Raw genomic sequence first — 23,108 nt, 5'->3', positions numbered from 1 at the left:
CCAGCTTACTCTGTTAGGAGGAAAGGAATACTCTATAGTCAAAGGCATGCAAACAGGAAGGAAAACACCTCAATCAAGAACAATAATCATAATTTAAAAATTAAATTATTAACACAATATACCAGGCAGATTACACAATGCTTCCTTATCACATTATTTCAGCTACAGTATTTGATCCCAGGGAAGAGAATAGTACCAGTCTTTTTTTTTTTTTTTAAGTTTCTTTCTATAAGCAGCAATATTTAATTTATCAAGAATACTCTAGTTCTTTTGGAAACACGTGACCTACAGCTTCTTGGCTTCCCTCATCCATTGAGAAGAGACTTAGTCATCCATCAGCGTCACAATGGGTGTGACTCACAGAGAGAACTGGGACTCCTCACACACATGTAGGTGCTCTATTTCGACGGAAGCCCAGGCACCTCAGGAGGATCAGCTTGGTCAGGGTGCACTTCCTTCCTTGTGCACAGCAGGAAGACTGCAGTCGCCTAAGCAAGTCACCAACAACACCTGCCTCCAGATTCAACTGCAGTAAGGTAACTGGTGATGAGTTTTGTCGTTTATTGCTGCATCTATCAAGTCTTTAATTTTCCCTTGAATGAATCAAGTTGTCTCTCAGGCTGTGGTCCAGTGTTGCTGTTTTTCTCTAATACAGCATGTTAGAAGGCAGTGACAGGAGCCAAGCCCATCGCTCAGAAATGGTCTCAGTGGGCCACAGGATCCCACCTTAAACTCCAGGCCTCTCTTCAGATGTCCTTTAGTGCCCTCAACTCAAAATTAAATTTACCTCTTGTTATTCTCTGTGTGCCTATTTTAGACCTACTGTGAATCTTATGATTAATGGGAAACTGGAGAGAGAGGGACTCCAAAAAGGATATGAATCTTAGATGAATTTCTTACTGAAGAAATAGATTTGCTACCAGCTGCAGGTCTCATCTGTTGATCCACTTGCTTTACTAATATTATCAAATGTCAGTTTACTTGAACACACACACTCTCTCTTTGCTGAATGAGCAAAATAATTAGAAATAAACAAGGAAATTCCTGACAGTGCACAGTTGCTCCCTGGATCCTGGGATGACATTATGACATTAAAAGACCTGAACAGATATGTACTCTCTATTTTATGAACCAGTGGTATGACTCTCTTTTTCAATTATTTGATATTTGGCAGTGGAGACAAAGTTTAAGTAGAAACATTCAATTTAGAGTTGTACAAATAACTCTAAAATGTCCCACTACACTATTAGCCCAAGGGCAGAGACTGTGCTTTTTATCTTGGTATTCCTTGGCATATCCATTAGATGTTCTAAAAATATTCTTGGCTTGATGCTGCATTAGATGAAAGTTAAATGTTGTATCAGATATGTTGAGATTTGAAAAGGGTGTCCAATTTTAAAAAACAAATCTCAATGTTTTAATACAAGGGGAAAAAAAAAAACTTGCCTCATACATTTCAAATGAGGAAAATGGGAATTGGTTTTGAAATCCTTACAACAAATGTTACTTTCTTAAGGGACAGTGTGAAAAAAACTCTACCCTTTTCTTTTACTCAAAGATAAATGTAGCTAAAAGAAATATCCTGAATGGTTGAAGACTCTCCCTGCATCTTTACATACATCTTCTCTGTAGTCTAAACTTTGAAAGTTTCTTTGACAAGTTATAATACTACACAATATATAATCCATTCCAGTTTGCAGTTATTAAATTCAGTGTCTATAAATAAAGTACCTATGATTTTAACAATAATGTTTATCCTGCCTGTACTGTTAGAAAGCATATTAGCAAAATAAAACTAGCAAGTATTAGGGATAACTAATCAATTAATAATTAATCAATAATTATAGGGATTATGGCAAATTGAGAAATTTTGGGAAAAGGAAAAGAAAATCAGAGACACTTCAATCCTTAGAACTAAAAACGCAAATAGAACCCCAGCAGGTCTTCCCAACCAGCTGGAGGAATAACAGCTGCACTCCTAGGAGGTCTGTGAATGAATCTGCAGAGGAAGTAAGTAGACAAGCATGCTTCTCCACATCACTGTCCCACTACTCAAAGCACAGACAGAGTAGGAGGCATGCCTACATCCTCAGGGGAATCAAGACTCAGAAGAACATAACTGCCTTAAGAGCAGAGACTTCACCCATTGAGAGAGGGAATTTCACCAGCATCATCCATGTTGCTATTTACTTTAATCAGATCCTCAAAAACACATTTGCTGCAGGGCACAGTGGTGTATGCCTGTAATCCCAGTGGTTGAAGAGACTGAGACAGGAAGATCTCAAGTTCAAGGCTTCCTAAGTGAGACACTTAGCAAGACCCTGTCCAAAAAAATGAATGAAAAGGTCTGGGGATGTGGCTTAGTGGTTAAAAGAAAACCTGGGTTCAAGCTGGGGTTGGGGTTGAGCAGTAGAGCACTTGCCATGTATGAGGTACTGGGTTCAATCCTCAGCATCACATAAAAATAAACAAAATAAATGTTAAAAAAAAAAAAAACACAAAAAACCCTGGGTTCAATCCCTGCTACTCTTCCCCACCTCCCCCCCCCAAAAAAAATTTGCTGCTTAATGTAAGCACATTTCATGTAGGATGCCTTGACTCAAGTTTTGTTTTCAGACTCTGGGTACCTTATTTGAATATTCTTTTTCACAAAAACATAATTCTTTAATTATCTTTAATTATGACTTTATATATATAGTTTGTGTCATTAGGCTCCAATATACATTTTTCTTAAAGAAATGTGCAATAGAAGTCTCCAAAAGGTAACAGGAGTTTTTATTTCAATAAAAGGTAAAAGGAAGTCTGTGTAAGTTAAGGCTTATGATATTTAAATATAAAAGAAGCATACCTGTTCCTCTTCAGTGAATATAAAGAAAACCTGTGTAAGAGAATCCCCAGACAGAAACATTCCAGAAAGCTGTTGCTAAATAACTCTCTGTTTGATTTATTTTGGTAAACAATTCAGCTGTTGGTTCGAGTTAGGCCACAATTGCAACAAATTCAAAGTAAATAAAGATTGAACAAACTCCTCAATATGACTGACTAGTTTTAGTATTGCTTTGTGGAGTTAAATGGAAGTAAAATCAAGTGGTCTGAGAAGATATATCTAGAAAGAACTCCACGTTTTTATAAAAAGTGTATCTCACAACACCACTAAAATATTAATGTCCATTTTTTTAAACCACTTCTCTTACTTGTAAATTTGTAAATAAGAGAAGTGATATCAAAGAATTTTAAGTTTTTTACTAGGAAAATAAACCCAGAAAGATAAACTTAAAAGAAGCAGAAGTAAGCAAGGACAGCAATCAAATGCAATATTTTCCTATAGCTGCTGACAGGCAGTTCCTATTTAAGCACTCTGCATGGAAATAGAAAACTAGTTCTCCTTTCTGGTTTCTTCTGCATCATTGTGGCATAGTAGATAATTTTTGATGAAATGTTTTTATTCCTCCCATAAAGTGATAAGGTTTGCAGTTGTTCTCTCTCCTAACAAGTTTAAGAGTTTCGAGATTGAAGTTTTAGTTCCAGCCATGTTAGTGGGTGACCTTGATATCTGCCCTATACCAGAAATATTTTGATGATTACATGAGATAAAAATTACATGAATGGGTCTCAAAACTTTTTAAACTCATTCAGCATTGGAAGTGGGAATATTTTACTATTATAATTACCTTACCCTTTTACCCTGACAATTCAGAGATCACAAAGATTGATTCAGTTATGATGAGAACCTCGGAGCCAGAGTGGAGATATCCTTCTTTCTCCCTTCCTTCCTTTTTTCCTGCAGCAACATTTAAAGGACATGAGCCTAAGGCCAAGAATCACACAGGCACTGGAGAGTCCAGGCAGTGCATATACACCTAGGGCCCTAGAGTTGAGTGGGAATGCAGATGTCAGTAGGAGAACCAGAAGAGTCTGGACTATATCAGTCCCAGAGTCACCACAGTGATTGTATCTTGAGCCAATTATCCCACTGAATGTGTCCTTATCTATAAAATTAAAGATTTTTGTCATGAGCTGTGAGTGAAATGAATATCTGTAGATCCTAGCAGGGGGCCTAGAACATATTAAGCACTCAGTAAACCATTACTTTCAACCTTATTCCACTTAACATACTGGGAATACCAAGGACCAGGGATTTCCAAGGGGCATATTCTACAGTCTGTAGAGTCAACTGACCACCCAGCTGAAGGGCATCCCAGGGGAGCCTGGAATGGCCCAAACTCAAAATAATCAGAATCCATTCCTCATAAATGCTGGTAGTAATTTTTGAATTCACAAATCAAATACATAATTTGTTCACTGCCCCCTTCCCTCTTGCTGAGAAAAAGACATTTTTAAAAAATCATAGAAATTAATGCTTGCAGCAGCAGAATATGAGTAATTCTTTGTAAGTAACAAAACTTTATTGTTAAAGTTATAAAATAATAAACTCTCATAAAATAATAAACTCTCATCCATGAGATAATACCAAGGAACCAATGACAAAGTTTCCAAGGAAGTAATTCTGGAAAGTTCTGGATCTCTAAGACAAGGAAGCTCCTGACCAGTGATTTTCAATGAGGGTGGTGATTTTGTCCCCCAAGGGACATTTAGCAATGTCTATAGACATTTTTCAGTTGTGAGGGAGAAGTGCTACTGGCATCTAGTGGATAGAGGCCAGAGATGGTGCTAAATGTGCTACAATACACAGGATAGACCCCACACCAGACCCCACCACCACTAATCATGTGATCCAAAATAGCAAGAGTACTGAAGTTGAGAAGCGCATGCCTGGAAATAAGGGACATATGGAAAATGTCCCTCAGAAAGTGAAAGTGATTGATCCTGCCCAATAATCACAGGGCTCTTTCTGTGTAGCTGACATTGTCACATTAGTATCCAGGTACTCTCCAAGGTAAGCACTATGTCCCCATTTTATCAACAGAAAAGTGGAGACACAGAGATGATGAGCAATTTGTTCAAGGGCTCTCTAATCATCGGTAAGAAGACTGAACCTCCACCTGCCTCGTCTGGGGTGTGGGCTCCTAAGCACAGCTCTACTGGTTTGATCCCAAGGGACTTGTACTTTTACTAAACAGTTTGTTGTGAGATTCATTGGAAGACATACCAGATAAACTATCAACTGAGGTCAGTGTCTGAATGGTTGTGGCCAAGGAACCTTGTGGAGATGACCAGAGTTAGCAGAGTGTGGCTGAGGCAGCCCTGTTACTTACAGTTACTCATTTACTTCTCAGTGGTCAATGAACCAATTGGCCATCTATCAGCTCCTGTTACAGGTCAGAGTTCAGACCACTGCTCAGAGGTGATATTTTGACAAAAATAACCAGGAGATGTCGAAAATGTGTTTGGTTTGTAGTTCACTTAGCTCGATGACCTAGAAAAATGTGAAATTTAGAGACTGAGGAACTAGCATTTAGAGACAAAAATATTTGAAGTAAGGACAGACTTTGCAAAATTGAGGTCAGCATTAGCAATCCCTAGGATTCAGGCTACAGGCTGAGACACCACCCTCTGTAATGACCCTCAACCCAGAGGTACACCTGATAAGGACAACACATTTTATTGGGAGTCCATCCTTAATTAAAAAATCTCCTCTCTGCTTCTCATCAAGGGAAATGTGTTTATTTAGGGAATGAAAAGGTTGAAAAGATGAGGAAGGGATCTGGGCATGATGGCTCACACCTGTAATCCTAGCACTTGGGAGGCTGAGGCAGGAGAATTGCAAGTTCAAAGTCAGCCTTAGCAATTTAGCAAGGCCCTAAGCAATTTAGCGATATCCTGTCTCTCAAAATAAAATATAAAAAGGGTTGTTCAAACTTCATAAATAATACAACCTTATAACATTAGGGCCTAATAATGACCCAATAATGTTCTTTCTGGAAAAAGAAAAAAATTTTTTCTTGTCCATGGGCATGTGTTAGCACCCTTGGTTGTCTTACCTGTAGGCTCCTTGAATATGAAAGTTCTTGGTCTTTCTTTCCCATTCTTCAGGACTTTGATGTTTTGAAGATCATAGGCTCATTTTGGGGGGAATTGGAAGATGATTCCCTGTGCACAATTATCTTTGAGTGAAGCACAGAAGTACTGCTATGTTCTTTCTATTATGTCGAAATGAGAGGTACAGTGGATTTGCCCCATAACTAGTAATATTCATCTTCATCACTTGGTTAACGTGACAGCTCTCAGATTTTTTTTTCCACTGTGAAATCACTATTGTTCTCTTTTTAATTAGTGAGTATCTTTGGGTGGCATTCTTCAAGATTCTCTAATTGTTGTCTGTTGTCCAAATTTCACTCCGTAGTTTTAAAATCTGTTGATCATTCTTGCCTGAAACAGTTGTTACTACATCATTGCCAAATGTTGATTTTCAAATTGCATCATTCCTTTGACATTTATTAGCTGGCATATTCAGTCTAAAGAAAAGCTTTTTCTTTTCCCCATCTATTTGTTTATTGTTGTACATCATAATGAACTCATGCTTTCATATCACATTCAGTGAGTTATGATCTGTTATCATCAGTATTTGTTTTGATGCTCACATTGTCTCATGCTTTCGGGGGGAGCCTCTTCCAACTGGTTCCAATGTACTTTTGATACGTTCAACATTCTTTGAGCACTTTTTCACTTTCTGGCATGAGATATTCTGGGTTCATTTTGTACTTTTCCAGCCCAACCCTGATATTAGCTTCTCCAACAATTATGAATATAATACTTAAATCTCAGGGCCAGAGCCCTTGGTTGGTTTGTTGCTAGTAGAGTTTCATTGCTTATAGTTCATCAGGTAGACTTTGAAAGCTATTTATCTATTTCAGTATCTACGGACTCATATTAAAAGCCATGAGTTCTTACTGAGTCTTCCAACTCTAATCCAATTCCACCAGGTCCATTCCAGCCTCTCCCTTTCCACATTTGCAACTCCTCTTTCTGACAATATGAAACCTGGCCTCCCTTATCCATTATATATTTGCCTACTTTCTCAATCCATCAATTTTAAATTTCAGGATTGTCTGTTTTCATGTTATGGTAAAGGCATGGACTTTATGGGATATAATTTGTTCCTGTTAAATTGTAAATGTAAGTATACACACACAATGGAATATGTTCTAGGAAATCTGGATTTATGTGATTGTCATTATCACAGCTACCTTTATTATTTGTTCTTTTTAGATATACATAACAGTATAATGTATTTTGACATATTATACATACATAGAATATGACTTATTCTAATTAGGATCCCATTCTTGTGGTTGTACATGATATGGAGTTACACTGGTCATGTATTCATATATGTGAACATAGGAAAGTTATGTCTGATTCATTCTACTGTCTTTCCTATTCTTATCCCCTTTCCTTCCCTTCATTTCCCTTTATCTAATCCAATGAACTTCTATTCTTCCCTCCCAGACCCCCTTATTGTGTGTTAGCATCCACCTATCAGAGAGAACATTCGGATTTTGTTTTTTGGGAATTGGTTTATTTCACTTAGCATGATAGTCTCCAGTTCCATCCATTTACCAGCAGATGCCATAATTTTATTCTTCCTTATAGCTCAGTAATATTCCATTGTATATATATACCACAGTTTCTTTATTCATTCATCTGTTGAAGGACTAGATTTGTTCCATAGATTAGCTACTGTGAATTGAGCTACTATACACATTGATGTGGACATGTCACTATATTATGCTGATTTTGAGTCCTTTGGGTATATGTCGAGGAGTGAGATAACTGGGTCAAATGGTGGTCCAAGTTTTCTGAGGAATCTTCATACTGCTTTCCAGAGTGGTTGCACCAATTTGCAGTCCCACCAGCAATGTATGAGGTTACCTTTTTCCCCACATCCCAACATTTATTGTTATTTGTATTCTTGATAATTGAAATTCTGACTGGAGTGAGATGAAATCTCAGTGAAGTTTTAATTGGTATTTCTCTAATTGCTAGAGATGTTGAACATTTTTTCATATATTTGTTGACCATTTGTATTTCTTCTTCTGTGAAGTGTCTGTTCAATTTCTTTCCCAATTTATTGATTGGGTTATTTGATTTTTTGGAATTAAGCTTTCAGAGTTCTTTATATATCTTGGAGATTAATGCTGTATCCAAGGTGCAGGTGGCAAAGATTTTCTCTTTATGCTCTCTCTTCACATTCTTGATTGTTTTCCTTTGCTTTGAAGCAGCTTTTTAGTTTGATACCACCCAATTTATTGATCCTTGATTTTACTTGTTGTGCTTTACTTCTTGTTGAGGAAGTCAATTCCTAAGCTAACACCATAGAGATTTGGGACTTCTTTTTCTTCTAGTAGGCTTGGGGTTTCCTTAATCCACTTTGAGTTGAGTTTTGTGCAGGGTGAGAGACAGGGGTCTAATTTTATTTTGTTACATATGGATTTCCAGTTTTCCCAACACTATTTGTTGAAGAGGCTTTCTTTTCTCCAATGTATGTTTATGGCACCTTTGTCTAGTATGAGATAACTACATTTATGTGGGTTTATCTCACCATAGCTACCTTTTAAGTGTGAATAATTTTTAATACATGAAGTAAAATGCATAGAGCTACAAAGGAACCTACTATACTGAAATACATCCAAAATAATTAAATTTTTTCTTTAATTAACACATGAAGTGACAGTATAATAGTAGAAGAAATGATGCTCACCATAATTTTGAAGTGGTGATGAGCATAAGTCATATTTTGAGATAACTCTAATAATAACAATGTGACATAAAGATATTTGTGATCTCTACTGTAACAAAGTCACAGGTACTACAAATACTACTGTGGTTTGTTGTTACTTTCATAATTTAAAGGTGTGCTAATTTTCAGGCACAGTGTAGAGAAAGTAAAATGGAATCTTGTGCCATCCAAGTGGACAGACCCCTGAGTTCTATCCATGACCCTCTCATGGGTCTGTGAAAGCCATTTGCCTAAGAAGTTTTCACAGATGACCAAGTCATCCATCCACCTGAATTCAAGGCCTTAAGGCTCATAATCCACCCTCATGCCCAGGAACAGAACCTGCCTTCCTCACAGCTGTACCTCAAGAATCAACTGTTTTCCTCAAACCTAACATATTTTTAATGTGTTTCTCTGGCTTAATATTTTTCAAAGAGCAATTCTTTCAACTTTCTCTTTTTTAAGCTCTAGCTCTGTTAGGACAAAAACTGAAAACAGAGTGTTCAAACTCTCCTTAAGAAGTAAATATATATTACATGGAGTTTTTTTTTTTTTTTTTGTACCTGAAATACTGTGTTTCTTATACAGTGATAGATATGTAGTGTGTGTGTGTGTGTTGTGTGTGATAAAATTCTATCTATATGTATAATTATTATATTTCTCATTAGGAAGAGAGAATTTTTACATATACAGTAAATACATATATAGAAAATAAACCGGAGTTAAATGCACCAAAATATTAAGAGTCAAACGTGATAACTGTTACTATCTTCTTTTTTCCTGCACTTTTTTTTCACCATGAATATAAGTTGATTTTATATGCAGAGAAAATATTTTAAAGGGTTCAAAGGAAAAACCAGAAAATATTGTAAGAAAACAATGTCCAACATTAATAAAATTGCTTGGCTCCACAGCTGCTTTCTGAGCACAGTGTCCATGAACAGCCATGATTCCAGAAGCATCTACAAGGTCTGAACTTCAACTCAAGCCTATTGATTGTCCTCTTTGAGGCACTCAGGGTCCTCTAGATTCTAAGGGAGGGTCAAAATCAGGGGCAAAGATACTGCCTGGAAACAGCAGGAAACTCTCTTGGTCATTTGGGGAAGAAATAAGGTCTTCCCCTACGTCCTATGGCTCTCTTCCCTCCCTGGGGTAAGAAGCCTACACAGGTGTGCCTGTGTGGTGGGCATGGGTGATCTCCTTCCCTAGGGCTGTCTCACGGCTGTGCATTGGGAGGGCTGGGCCTCCATGCTACACTTAGACCTGAGGCAGCAAGGGAAGCCTGTCCTTTGACTGTTGGCCACTTCCTCCTCTGACTCTTCCCCAGGCACCACTGTCCATGGTAAGAGTTGGCATAAGCTGAGGGGACATGCTGGCACAGGCTTCTGTGGAAAGGGAAGGGCAGTCTCCTCTTGTTTGATGGTAGGCCTCCCCGTCTGCTCCCAGCCCTGACAAAATGAATTTCCCAAAAGATTCTATGCCACTTATGGTCAAAGCCTTGGTTTTATAATATCTATTTGCTTCACTTTGTCTTCCGTATATGTGAGAGTTTGGGGGGATTTTTTGTTTTGTTTTTTCATAGCAGGCTGGTGTCCAAAGAGGATGAAATCTGAGTATTTGGAATAGTGGGTTGGAATACTGTACATGGGCCAACAGTTCTCTCCCAACCTCTTCCTATTCATCTCCTTCTTCTGCCAAATTAATATTCTCAGCATTGAGCTGTAATACTCTCAAAGCTGAGTTGAAGGCTAACATGAACCTATTTAAAATAAGAAAATGGAAACCACGTTGAGAGTGTTCTCTTAGTGACAACAGTAAAATGCTCTCATTTTCCTGACAGTCTAAAAATCAGGAGTCTACTAGAACAAGTAAGACTGAACTATACTTTCTAATAGATTTGACCCTGTTTTGCTTGAATTTCACAAAGTGACAATAAGTAAGGTTTTACGGTAAGAATCTATCTTTCTGATGGATGAGTTCACAAGTCAAATTAATGTCACTGTCCCACACAACTCCAATCAACCATATCTACCTATGACCTGTGTCAGCTCTGCCGGGGAGTCTCCCTTTCTGACTCCCATTTAATTTCTCTGAATTCTACTTGGATAGTTTTTGTACTACCTTCAAGAAGCAATTTATTCTTTAAATGGCCATCTTCCCAACAAACAACCAAATGAGAAGTATTATTTTTTAATTTTGTATTTACCTATTCAAGTGAACTAAAATATCTCCAGTTCATCAAGCCTGGGTTATGATACTTCGGTGGTTCTAATTTGAATTTTCTTTCTAATTTTAAACCTTTAGGATACCATCCTCTTTTGTGATACAAGAAAGGAGTACCTCATCACATAGGAAAAAAAATGCTTTTGGGGGTACTAGCCCTCCTAATCCTCTGTGCTTTTCTATGGAATTATAAAGGACAACTGAAGATTGCAGACATCACCGATAAGTATATTTTCATCACTGGGTGCGACTCAGGCTTTGGAAACTTGGCAGCCAGAACTTTTGATAAAAAAGGATTTCGTGTAATTGCTGCCTGTCTGACTGAATCAGGGTCGACAGCTTTGAAGGCAGAAACCTCAGAGAGACTTCATACAGTGCTTCTGGATGTAACTGATCCCAAGAATGTCAAGAGGACTGCCCAGTGGGTGAAGAACCATGTTGGGGAAAAAGGTGAGAGACATGCGGGTGGGGAGGGGAGGGATATAGGGAATTAACTAAAGAAAAATAAAATGTGTTCAGATTTTAACTGGATTTTCAATAAAATGTCTCCTAAATACCAGCTGTGCACTTCTCTAACCTCAGGAAAGCATCTGGGTAGTTCCAAGTTGCAAGCTGTCTGCAGACAATAGAGACACCAACCAAATTACACTCAGTCTTTTGTCACAGTGGGTCAATTTAGAATAGAGATGAAGGTACTGACTTTCCCTGGTATTCTGCAATGAAATGTTACTCCATCCATATACATAGCAAAGAGACTGGAGTGAAATCTACAGGAGAATATGGAAGCAGACCCAATTCATCTTCTGAATAGCTGACACCCACTTTTCACTACAGAATGCTCCAGAGTTCACACATTTTCAGTGGATGAGGTAGGTAAGGGCCTGAGACTGTGAGTTAGAATCTTACATAGTCCTGGTGGAGTACTGAGCCCTTGGACACTCATTCTGCAGTAGATTCTGCTAAGATGGCTGCTTTATTTGTTTGTTTGTTTTATTGATTTTATTTTTTTTAAATACACAACAGCAGAATGCATTACAATTCTTATTACACATATAGAGTACAATTTTTCATCTTTGTATATAGAGTATGTTCACACCAATTCGTGCCTTTATACACGTACTTTGTTTTGTTTTGTTTTGCATTATAATTCTTATTACACAAATATACCACAATGTTCCATATCTCTGTTTGTATATAAAGTATATTGATGCCCAATTCTTGTCTTCATACATGTACTTTGGATAATGATGTCCATCACATTCCACCATCCTTGCTAATCCCCTGCCCCCTCCCTTCCCCTCCCACCCCTCTGCCCTATCTAGAGTTCATCTATTCCTCCCATGCTCCCTCTCCCTACCCCACTATGAGTCAGCCTCCTTATATCAGAGAAAAGATTCGGCATTTGTTTTGGGGGGAAGATGGCTGCTTTCTAAACTAGAAGGTTTTAATCAGCTTTGTCCAGCATTTCAAATATTTTCATGGAAGAAGATATTGGGGTCTACAAAGAAAAAAAAATGTATGTATTTTTCTCAATTATATCTTCATCATATATCTGAGACTCTGAAGTACTAACGTAATGATTTGATAAGGCTCCAGATAATTTTTAATGCTTGAATTCCAAATACCTTTAGCAATATTAAATATTTCCCATCATAAAAAAAGCCCAGTGAGTGATTAGATTTTTTTCACCAAAAATAAATATGAGGTGGATTGATTTCACTCTATCCATATAGAACATTTTATAAATATTCTCTGACTTTGCCATTTAGCAAGGCAGGTGGGGTGGGTGGGGGGAATAGACCTATTTACTCTACATATGAGATGAAAATGCAGAAAGTCTCACTCAAAAAGTATCATTATCTGACATTCAGAATCAGAAACAGAATAACACTGAAACTGAATTTCAGTAAAAGAACTTCAATTATTTGAATTTATTCTCCAACTCTCTCTGCTATCACTTCTACAAACTGCAAAATATTTCACAGCAGCAATATATCTACAAGGAGGAAATGGCACCATTGTGTAAAACAGAGGCTGCATTTCCATCCAAGACTCCATGTGAACGCCACCTTCTACCATATCTCCTTTCTTCCCTCTGGGCTCTAGGTCTCTGGGGTCTCATCAACAATGCTGGTGTTCTTGGTGTGCTGGCTCCCACCGACTGGCTGACAGTGGAAGACTACAGAGAACCTATTGAAGTGAACCTGTTTGGACTCATCGATGTGACTTTAAATATGCTTCCCTTGCTCAAAAAAGCTCGAGGGAGGATTGTCAATGTCTCCAGCATTGGAGGTCGGCTTGCTTTTGGTGGAGGGGGCTATACTCCATCCAAATATGGAGTGGAAGGCTTCAATGACTGCTTAAGGTAAAAGCAAACTAATTGGCTTACTAGGAAATAATACCTGGTAACATTCATTCATTGCTTAGTATGGACCAGACACTCTATTTAGTACTTTAAATTATTTCCACTTTATAGGCCATACCACTGAAACTCAGAGAGATTAGCTAACTTGCCCAAGGTCATCCAACTAAATAAGTGGTAGAACTGAGATTTGATTTTTTTTTTTACTTCTTGCATTAATGCATGATATTGATTGTGGTGGTGAATTTATACTCAGGAGGTCAGTTTATCAAATAGGAAATTAGACAAAGCATAAATCAGTATAGCTCTCTCCATTGCTCTTACTGTATGTTACAGACACAACAGTACCATCTTACTTAAACCTTCTGTAGAAAAGTATCAGTTCTTAAATGGCTACTCAATGCACCCTACCCAAGCTTTGTAGCAGCATTCAGTAAGAGAAACACGGAGGAAGTGTGCTTAATCCATCCTACCTGGACCCAGAACCTTTCATTATCAGTTCAAAGCCCTAAAGCGCAAGTAGTTCTTTCAGTCAAGGTTCTGGCAGAGAATGGAGGCATATTAAGATAGAGTCAAAGGAACAGAGTTTGTTTAAGGAACTATTCACAAACATATGAAAAGCATGTAGAAAAATCCCAGACAATAGTGTAGTTAGTACCTGCAGGCTGATGACAACAGAGGCATTTCTATCCATAGGATTGTAGGGACAATGAGACAGGGAAGTTTTTAGAACCTGGAGACTCAGAGGTTGTCAGCTTCCATTAAGGGATGGTATTACCAGTGTTGGTACCACCAGCCTTACCTTGCCTCCTCTTGCTTCTGATCTCCCACTCGCACTTCTAATCTACTGTGCCCGCTGGGAGCCAGAGTATGCATAGCTGATGCAGGTCCACCTCTCAGGACATGGTGCTGGCAGGATGGAGAAAGCCACTGGCAAACCAGTTGGATGATATTTAACCAAATGGTGCCAATAGATAAGAGAAAATATCAAATCTAAAATTAAATATTATCTTTCCATCAATTCATCCATTTGCTTATTCGATTATCTGTTGAAGATGTATGTTAGAGTTCATGATCTATACCATGGAGCTCAGAGATCTGTCGAGATTACTAAAGATAGAACGACTCCATTTTTCCATCACATCTGATTGCCAAGTGTGACTCTCCCAGGAAATAAACACAATAACGTTGGAGCAATTCCTCCAAAACATTCATGTGAATTTGAATCACTTGGGGATCTTATTAAGATGCAGATTTTGATTGAACAGGTCTGGGATGGGGGCTGAGATTGTGCTTTTCTAAGGAGCTCTCAAGTATTGCCATGGCTCAGCGATCGCACTGGGAGCAGCAAGATCACAGAGAACCTGTTACTCTCCTTGGTTGACCTTTGGTTCCACTTTGCAAGTAGCAGGATTATAAAATTTTAGTATATTTAGGTATTTCCTTACTTTTAAAAAGATGTTTCAACTGAAATGTTCTTGGAATTTTCAATGCAGCTATATTTTTGCCTGAAAACAACCAATCACAGGTGTTTATTTCTTTATGAGTCCTAGAACTAGTATTTGATATTATGCCTGCGGGCCACAGCAGTTCCAGAATATCTATAACATAGTAAGGCTTAGGGGCAACAGCACAATTGAAAGAGGATTGGGGCATTCTGGAGCCTTATTTTCCCTGAAAGCATTAGTAATATCATACTGATCTTACTTACCTAGTAAGCTTAGTTGGGTGGCATAACCCTAAATTGTATGCTATTTTCATGAGTGGGTAGGGAGATAAGCCTTCCCAAACCCTATCTTGGAGCTGCTACTTCCATGATCTGATGGAGATCAGACGACAGGTGAATAAATACAATGAAATGGAAAATAAACTTTTCCACTTTAATGTAAGTAATATATTTTTCTAGATCATCCAAGGTGAAACTAATTTGCATTTTTAGCAAAATATATTTCAAACTGTACAATAGCTACGTTGCTAGAAGGCAGAATCTAAAATAAATTAAGTCACATTTTAAGTTCACAAAGAGAGCTTTAAGAAACCTTTGGTGAGGATTTCTGTAAAACTCGTTATATATTTCTGGTGGAAACATATACATATCAAATTTAGGAAATGATTATTCATGCACTGGTTTGCAATACATTGTTTTACTTTAAAAGAAGGGGTGAACCAGGTGTGATGGCATGCACCTGTAGTCCCAGCTACTCTTGAACCCAAGAGTTCAGGGCCAGCCTGGACAACATAGCAAGATCCCATCTGTTGAAACAATAGAAAGAATAACAGAAGGAAGGAAGAAATAGACAGAGAAAGAGAGAGAGAGAAGAAAGGAAGGGGGGCATGATTCCTCTAAAACCTTGATGTCCAGTACATGAGCAGACTTCTGGTTTTCTGTGGTGATGGGATGAAAGGCCTTGCTCAGCAGCAGAGGGCTCAGCTGGGCACAGCAGGGATCATCACTTTGTGTCCTTTACTTTTGTGCTGCCATCTATCACATTCCTAAGATGGAGGTAAACTTGTCCATCCAGGCCAGTCATCAGTCCATTTTCCCAGAAGGTATTTTGAGTGTGGAAAGGGAACAGTCTTAACCAAGATCTCAACAATTTAATGAGGAGGGTATGGCTTCAGGAGAGGAACCCTGGACGGATGTGGGGCTGAGGGGTCCCACCCAGATCCCTTTTCTCTTTTGCCATTAACCAGCTCCCCCTTCACCATGAGCTTCAGTTTCCTTATTTGAAATGAGAGGGTAGAATGGAAATACTTCTTCCCAGTGCACCCAATTCTGATATTCTATGAAAAGATGCATGAGAAAATAGTCACTCATATAGAATACATTCCCCAAATAAATTTGGATTAAACACTTAAAAATATAATAATAATATAAAATAAGGGCTAAAGATGTAGTTCAGTGGTAGAATGCTTGCCTAGTATGTGAGCCTTGGGCTCAGTCCTTGGCACTAGGAAAGAGAGAGAGAGAGAGAGAGAGAGAGAGAGAGAGAGAGAGAGACAACAAATAATTTTTTAAAATAACAATAAAATAAAAAAACATTTTCACCTGTTCTTTTCACAGACGGGATATGAAAGTTTTTGGCGTGCACGTCTCATGTATTGAACCAGGATTCTTCAAAACAGAATTGTCAGATCCAATAAAGGCAACTGAAAAAAAGCTTGCCATTTGGAAACATCTGTCTCCAGACATCAAAGAACAATATGGAGAAGGTTACATTGAAAAAAGTGAGTTTCTGGGTGAGCCAGTGTCCTCTGGGATTCGTTGTTTTAGGCAGCCTGAAGGAGGCTCAAACACAAGTGGAGAACCAAGGTTCCCGCAGTAACACACCAACAGGGATCTTAAATACGGATCAGGATCTCTGTTCATTCGTGTCCTCTCTACTTCTCTGAGGATCAATGAACATTAACTGAGCAATTGCTAAATGCCAGGCACTATAAGTGCCTAATGAATTATATCATTTACTCCTCAGAAAAGCTGCTAGAATAGTAAGCAGAGGCTTGGAAAGGCTGAGCGTCCTCCCCAGAGCGAGGCAGTGCCTCCTGGTCATACCAGGACTAGGCAGGCTGGCCCTACAACCCATGATCTTCATCTCTGCACACACCTCCCCTTCTGTTAAACACCACTCACACAGCATTGTTTTGGGTTTTTTTTTAATATTTATTTTTTAGTTTTCGGCAGACACAACATCTTTGTTTGTATGTGATGCTGAGGATCGAACCTGGCCCGCATGCATGCCAGGCGAGCGCGCTACCACTTGAGCCACATCCCCAGCCCCACACAGCGTTGTTCAAGGAAGGTTCAGACTCTGACCCCCAACTAGCTTAGCATCTAGTTGACAATAAAAAGTAATCAAATGAGGCTCTACAGCACACAGGAAAATTGGTCCTCCTTAGATGTGACCCGAGGTGCAGAAGAGGTGCAAAATGGTATGGCCTCTAGTTGCTCACAGAGTTCAGACCAGGAAAAGAGCGTTTCTTGGGAAAGATCAGGTTTGAGTCAGGCCTGCAAAACAGGAAGGAATTATTTGGGTGGAAGTTTTATGGAGCAGGAACACATAAAGGAGGAAATGGAAGGAAAGGTAACCGAAGTCAAAAGACTGAGTCAAGGAGGAAGAATAATAATAAAGATTATGTAATAATGACTAACACAGCGAACATTTACTACCTACTCTGTAACCATTCTAAGTGCTTTACGTGGACTCTTTCATTTATAATCCCCAAACAAACTTGATGAAGTAGATACTATCAGGTTTATTTTCCCCCCAGTTTTTGGAAATAGAGGCATAGAAAAGTAACTTACCTAAAATTGCACAGCTAGAAGTGGAAAAGCTAGATTTGAACCCAGCAGCCCCACTCTGCCATGTATTTTTGGACACTGCTATACGGTGTGAACAAGAAACTAAGGAATTGGATCGTATTTCCTGTATCAGTATTCCCCTTCCGCCTCAGACTCCCTGTTAAGATTTGCTTGCTATTCCTGAGCTCCTGCTTCAAGTTCAACAGATTCCTGTCTCCATGTGTCACTCTATCCCTCCAAACTGTGATCCTGCCAGAGCCAAGTCATATCCACCTGGAGAAGTTTTTAACATGACTGACTCCCCCAGATCCCCACCCCTCCACAGCACATGCACACTCACACATACACACACACACACACTATAAATATATATATATATATATATAGTCTTGATATATAGTTTATATATTTTTCTTGATATGTAATTTATATATTTTTCTTACTATATAATTTACATATATTTATATATTTTATATATAAGTTTCATATAAGTTATATATAAGTTATATATTTTTACATATAGTCTTGATATATAATTTATATATTTTTCATATATATATTTATCTATCATATATATCACATATATATGAAAATATATAAATTATATATCAAAGCTATATAAATATAATGAATTATAAATATATAGATATATATTATATATTTACATATATATCTCATATATATGATATATATATATATAATAGAAAACCACTGGGTTCAATTCCCAGCACTACAAAGTTAAAAAAATTAACTTAGAGAGGGAAGATGGGAGGGGAGGGGAGGGGGGATAGTAGGGGATAGGAAAGGCAGCAGAATACAACAGTCACTAATATGGCATTATGTAAACATTGTGAATGTGTAACTGATGTGATTCTGCAATTTGTATTTGGGGTAAAAATGGAAGTGCATAACTCACTTGAATCAAATGTATGAAAGATGAAAAAAATAAAATTAAATTTAAAAAAAATTAAAATTAAAAAATAAATAAATAATGGTAAATATGTATGTATTCCATAAAATATATGTATATGTCTGATATATATATATGTCTGTGTGTATGGATGTGTGTGTATATATATATATATATATATATACACACACATACAGACAGATATATACATGTATATATATATATACATGTATATATATATATATAATGTTTAGTTGACAAACCTCACAGTTTGAGTCAAAATTGTTTTGAATCTAATTGTTTTGATTCAAAGACATTAAAGGCTCTATTTCTCACATACTGACCCAAGTTTCTATGCAGGTTCAGTGTAAGAATAAACTTAATCCTTCAGATTTAATACTTCAGAAAAAAAAATCCCTCCTTTAAAAGCCTTTCCATGTTTGAAATGGACACTTATACTTTTTAAATGCCTATGAGTACATCACCAAATTCCATTTCAAGCTATCTTTTTTTTAATTGACACATTATAATTGATACTTATTTATGGGGCACCGTGTGATATTTCAGTACATGTATACAAAGTGAAATGATCAGATCGGGGTAATTAGTATACTGATTATTTCCAATATCTATCATTTCTTTGTGTTGGAAACATTTAAATCTTCTATACCAAGATATATCAAAAAGCATTAGCCCAGTTTTATGCTGGTTATTTTTAAGTTTTTCCAAGTCTGGACCTACACATCGACCATATCCACAGACCCAAAATAGGCCATACATTTGAAGCTAATTTTCTTCATTTTCCTGGCTAAGGTGGTAGAAATCTCAAATAATCATTAATTTAAGACTTATTGGATTCTTTAAACAATTTGTATTTAGTTGGCACTAAAGTTATAAAAAAAATCTAAATTCATAAATTTTCCCTTGAGAAGACAACTCGGGTATGTTTTAAAAGTATATGAGAATCATATGGTACTTAGAATTCTTTGAGAAACCTCCATACTGTTTTCCATAATGACTATACTAAGTTACATTTCCCCAACAATGTGCAAGAGTTCCCCTTTCTCCACACTTTCATCAATGTTTGTTATCTCTTGTCTTTTCATAACAGTCATTTTAACAGGTATGATATGTCATTATGGTTTGAATTTATATTTCTCTGATGACTAGTGATATGGTCATATATTTTTTTAACATGCCTGTTGGCCATTTGTATGTCTTCTTTTTAGAAATGTCTATTTAGATCCTATTCCATTTATTTATTTATTTATTCTAAATTTTCTTTTCTTTTATTTTATTTTGCAGTGCTAGGGATAGAACCCAGAGGTTCTCTCCTACTGAGCTACATCCCCAGCCCTTTTTTTTTTTTTTTTTTTTTTTTTTTTTTTTTAATTATTTTGAGACAGGATCTTGCTAAGTTGCTGAGGCTGACTTTGATCTTGCAATCTTTCTGCCTCGGACTGCTAAATCCCTGGGATTACAGGCATGTGCCATTGTGCCTGGTTCCTTTTCCATTTTGTAAATCAAGTTATTCATTTTCTTGCGATTAAGGTTTTTTAGTTCCTTTTATATTTTGGATATTATTCCCTTATCAGATGTATGGTTTGCAAGTAAATTTCCCATTCCATAAGTTGTCTCTTCATTGTTTTGACTGTTTCCTTTGCTGTTAGGAAGATTTTTCATTTGATGTAATTCCAACTATATTTTTGCATGGTTATCTGTGTTTTGGGGGTCATGTCTAAAAAAAATCTTTGCCCAGACCAAAGACGAGAAGCTTTTTTCCCCCATATTTTCTTCTAGTAAAAATTTTTCAGCTTCAGGTGGTACATCTAACTCTTTAATCCAATTTGAGTTGCTTTTTATATTGTATGAGAGAAGAATCCAATTTAATTTCTCTGCATGTGAATATTCACTCTTCACAATGAAAGCCTGAGGCTCCAAACCATTAGCAAGCCCTCATCAAATACCTGTCTCTCTAAAGATGTCTTAGCCCATCACACAAGTATTTCACTTGCCTGAGAACCATGATACTTGAGCTTCCTGATTAGGGACATTTATGGAATAAATTGCTCTTTGTACATAGAATTATAGATTGGGGAAGCATGCGAGTGCACTCTCTCATAACACGTGTGCCCAAGCACACGTGGACACCTACATTTCCTATAAACACAGCACTCCCTTAAAACAAATTAATAATCAAACCCATGGCTTCTTAGGGTCAGGAGCTTCATGATATACAGTATCTTTCCCCATTGCTTTAGAGCAGTAGTCTTCAAAGTTCAGTCCTTGGACTAGCAACATTAGCACCCCTTGGAGATTTGTTTGAAATGCAAGTACCTACTGACTCAGGAACTCAGAAATCTGAATATTTGTAAGCTCTCCAAGCAATTCTGCTGTCTGCCCTATTTAGAGAGCCCTGATATAAAGAAAGCACTGTAGCATCTTTTTCTGAAGACTAAGTAGAAAACAATCAGAGTGGGTCTCAATTGTAATAATAAATTCAAAATAAATTCCTTCACATACAACCTCCACCTTGTCCCCTAGCCTCCCACTCTGCTCTTCCTCTTCTGAAGAATAAGTGTGCTTTTGTCTCTTTTTATAGGTCTAGACAAGCTGAAAAGCACTACAACCTGGGTGAATTTGGACCTCTCTCTGGTGGTAGAGTGCATGGACCATGCTCTGACAAGTCTCTTTCCAAAGACTCGCTATGCTGCTGGGAAAGATGCCAAGACTTTTTGGATCCCTCTTTCTCACATGCCAGCAGTTTTGCAAGACTTTTTATTGTTAAAAGAGAAAGTACAGCTGGCTAATCCCAAAGCCGTGTGACTCAGCTGATCACAGATACCTGTCCCCCAGCTATGAGATTAGCCAAATTCAAGGACACATCTACTTTTCAATCCCGTTCCTTACCTAATCCAACCTGGACTCATTTAGACCAGGCTTGTTTATAGAAAAGAAGGAGTCTTACCATCATCAGTAGTGTCTCAGGGTTCCTTCTCATGCCTTCTTTGACAAGAAGGATAGAGATGGCACATCACATAGGCAAAAACAGTCCTGAGGCTTTGCCTGCTGGGTAGAATATAAGAAAAATTGGAAGACTTCCTCCAAATGATGTATACCTTATTGAATATTGAATAATCCTTCCCCATGCTTATTGAATAATCCTGATTGCCAAGTACTATCTCCTATCAATACTAAGGTAACCAGAATGCTTTCATAAGTGGGTTAAAAATATTCTGTGATTTGCTGAAAATAAGACTGAAGGACTGGAACTCAGCTCTCATAAGGTTGGATGGGAACCAGAAAGGGGGAGAGAGAAAGCATTATGTGACATTGGTATAAGTAAAGGGCAACAGAAAAGCAGTAGGTAGACCCACAAGTAGAAAAGATGAAGAAGAGAGGAAAGGAAATAAGAAGCTGCAAAAAAATGAATATGTAGAGTGGGAGACTGCAGGATAACTCTTCCTGTTCAAGAAGGAGACATAAAAGATGGACAGCCTACTGAAGGCCACTGTGATCATTGATGCACACAGCTTTCTGGTGGAAGTGGGGATTGCAAAGTAAACAACCACTCCAAAGGAGAAAAATATAGGATATTCATGTTTATTCTGGTAATTGTCAAAATAACAAGAACCAGAATATCTGGTACAACTTACACCTGAGAGATGGTTGGAAGTCCTGCCTTTTAGGCATCTCTAAAGCCCAAGAAGACAGAACTAAAGTGAAAGGCTCTTCAGCCTTCAGTGACGATGTGATAGCATCTTGCTATACCCATGGTTCTAAGTTGGGTTGATTATGGGCCAGCACCACACCCAGAAGAAATTGTTCCTTAAACGGATGTTTCCCAGATTTCATTCCCAGTACCACTTGTTGAATGTTTACATGAAGAAGCCTGGACTGGAGTGGCAGAATTCAACATTTTTTGCAGAATAATATGGTGTGAAAGGACCAGGGAAAAGTGCAAATGCTTATTATAAAAAATATATATATTTAACATCTGCTTTAACATGACCATTTAAAGGTATCAGTGATTCTATTCATTTCATTCACCTTTCTATAAACATTTACACATGTGATAATTTCTTCCTTTTTTAAGTTTACAACATAGTAACTACTGAAAAATACAATTACCAATTGGTGTCAGTCCACCTGAACATATAAGTCATAATTTTGAGGGGAAGATGGGCTCATTTTTTGCATAAAAAAAAATCACAGCAAGAATGAGATAGAAGAATTCTCAAAATTGGCTGAACTCTCATTACCATCTACCTGTGAAGTCATCCCCAGCTTGGTTCTTGCTCAGAGACTCTTCATCTATAGATTTCTGATTTCTCCTGGTTTCAGTTAACCACCTTACCACCTATCCTTGGAGCTGAAATTCACCAACATTGTTTTCCATGGCCCTTTCTTCTGATCTTGAATTCCTAGCTCTTGGCTTCACTTCAGTGCCTTAAAATTTGTGACATGCTGTTCCCTGACTTTCCAGACCTCCCAGAGTTAACAGGAATTTAAGAATGTGAAGGAACCTCCTCTACTTCCTGCCACACTGTTGGGCCAACCTAATTTGTGTTTTTCCTTTGTTTTGCCTATTGAGTTCTTTCTCATTTCTTCTGATAGTTACAATTTGATAACT

At 37.6% G+C, this 23,108-nt stretch overlaps 1 protein-coding gene across 1 annotated transcript; it reads left to right on the top strand.

The window, feature by feature from the left end:
* The first annotated feature begins 418 nt into the window (after positions 1-418).
* On the top strand, positions 419-22,481 carry Dhrs9 (dehydrogenase/reductase 9). The gene is made up of 5 exons (XM_076866080.1): positions 419-536; positions 10,985-11,353; positions 13,010-13,268; positions 16,330-16,493; positions 21,078-22,481. The coding sequence occupies exons 2-5, from the start codon at positions 11,041-11,043 to the stop codon at positions 21,299-21,301; spliced, it is 960 nt and encodes a 319-aa protein (XP_076722195.1). The 5' UTR covers positions 419-536; positions 10,985-11,040; the 3' UTR covers positions 21,302-22,481.
* The last annotated feature ends 627 nt before the right edge of the window (positions 22,482-23,108 follow it).

This window comes from Callospermophilus lateralis, chromosome 9 (genome assembly GCF_048772815.1).
Source record: "Callospermophilus lateralis isolate mCalLat2 chromosome 9, mCalLat2.hap1, whole genome shotgun sequence".
Lineage (NCBI taxonomy): Eukaryota > Metazoa > Chordata > Mammalia > Rodentia > Sciuridae > Callospermophilus > Callospermophilus lateralis.
The sequence above is the reverse complement of the archived record's forward strand: the minus strand, read 5'-3'. Positions and strand labels throughout refer to the sequence as shown.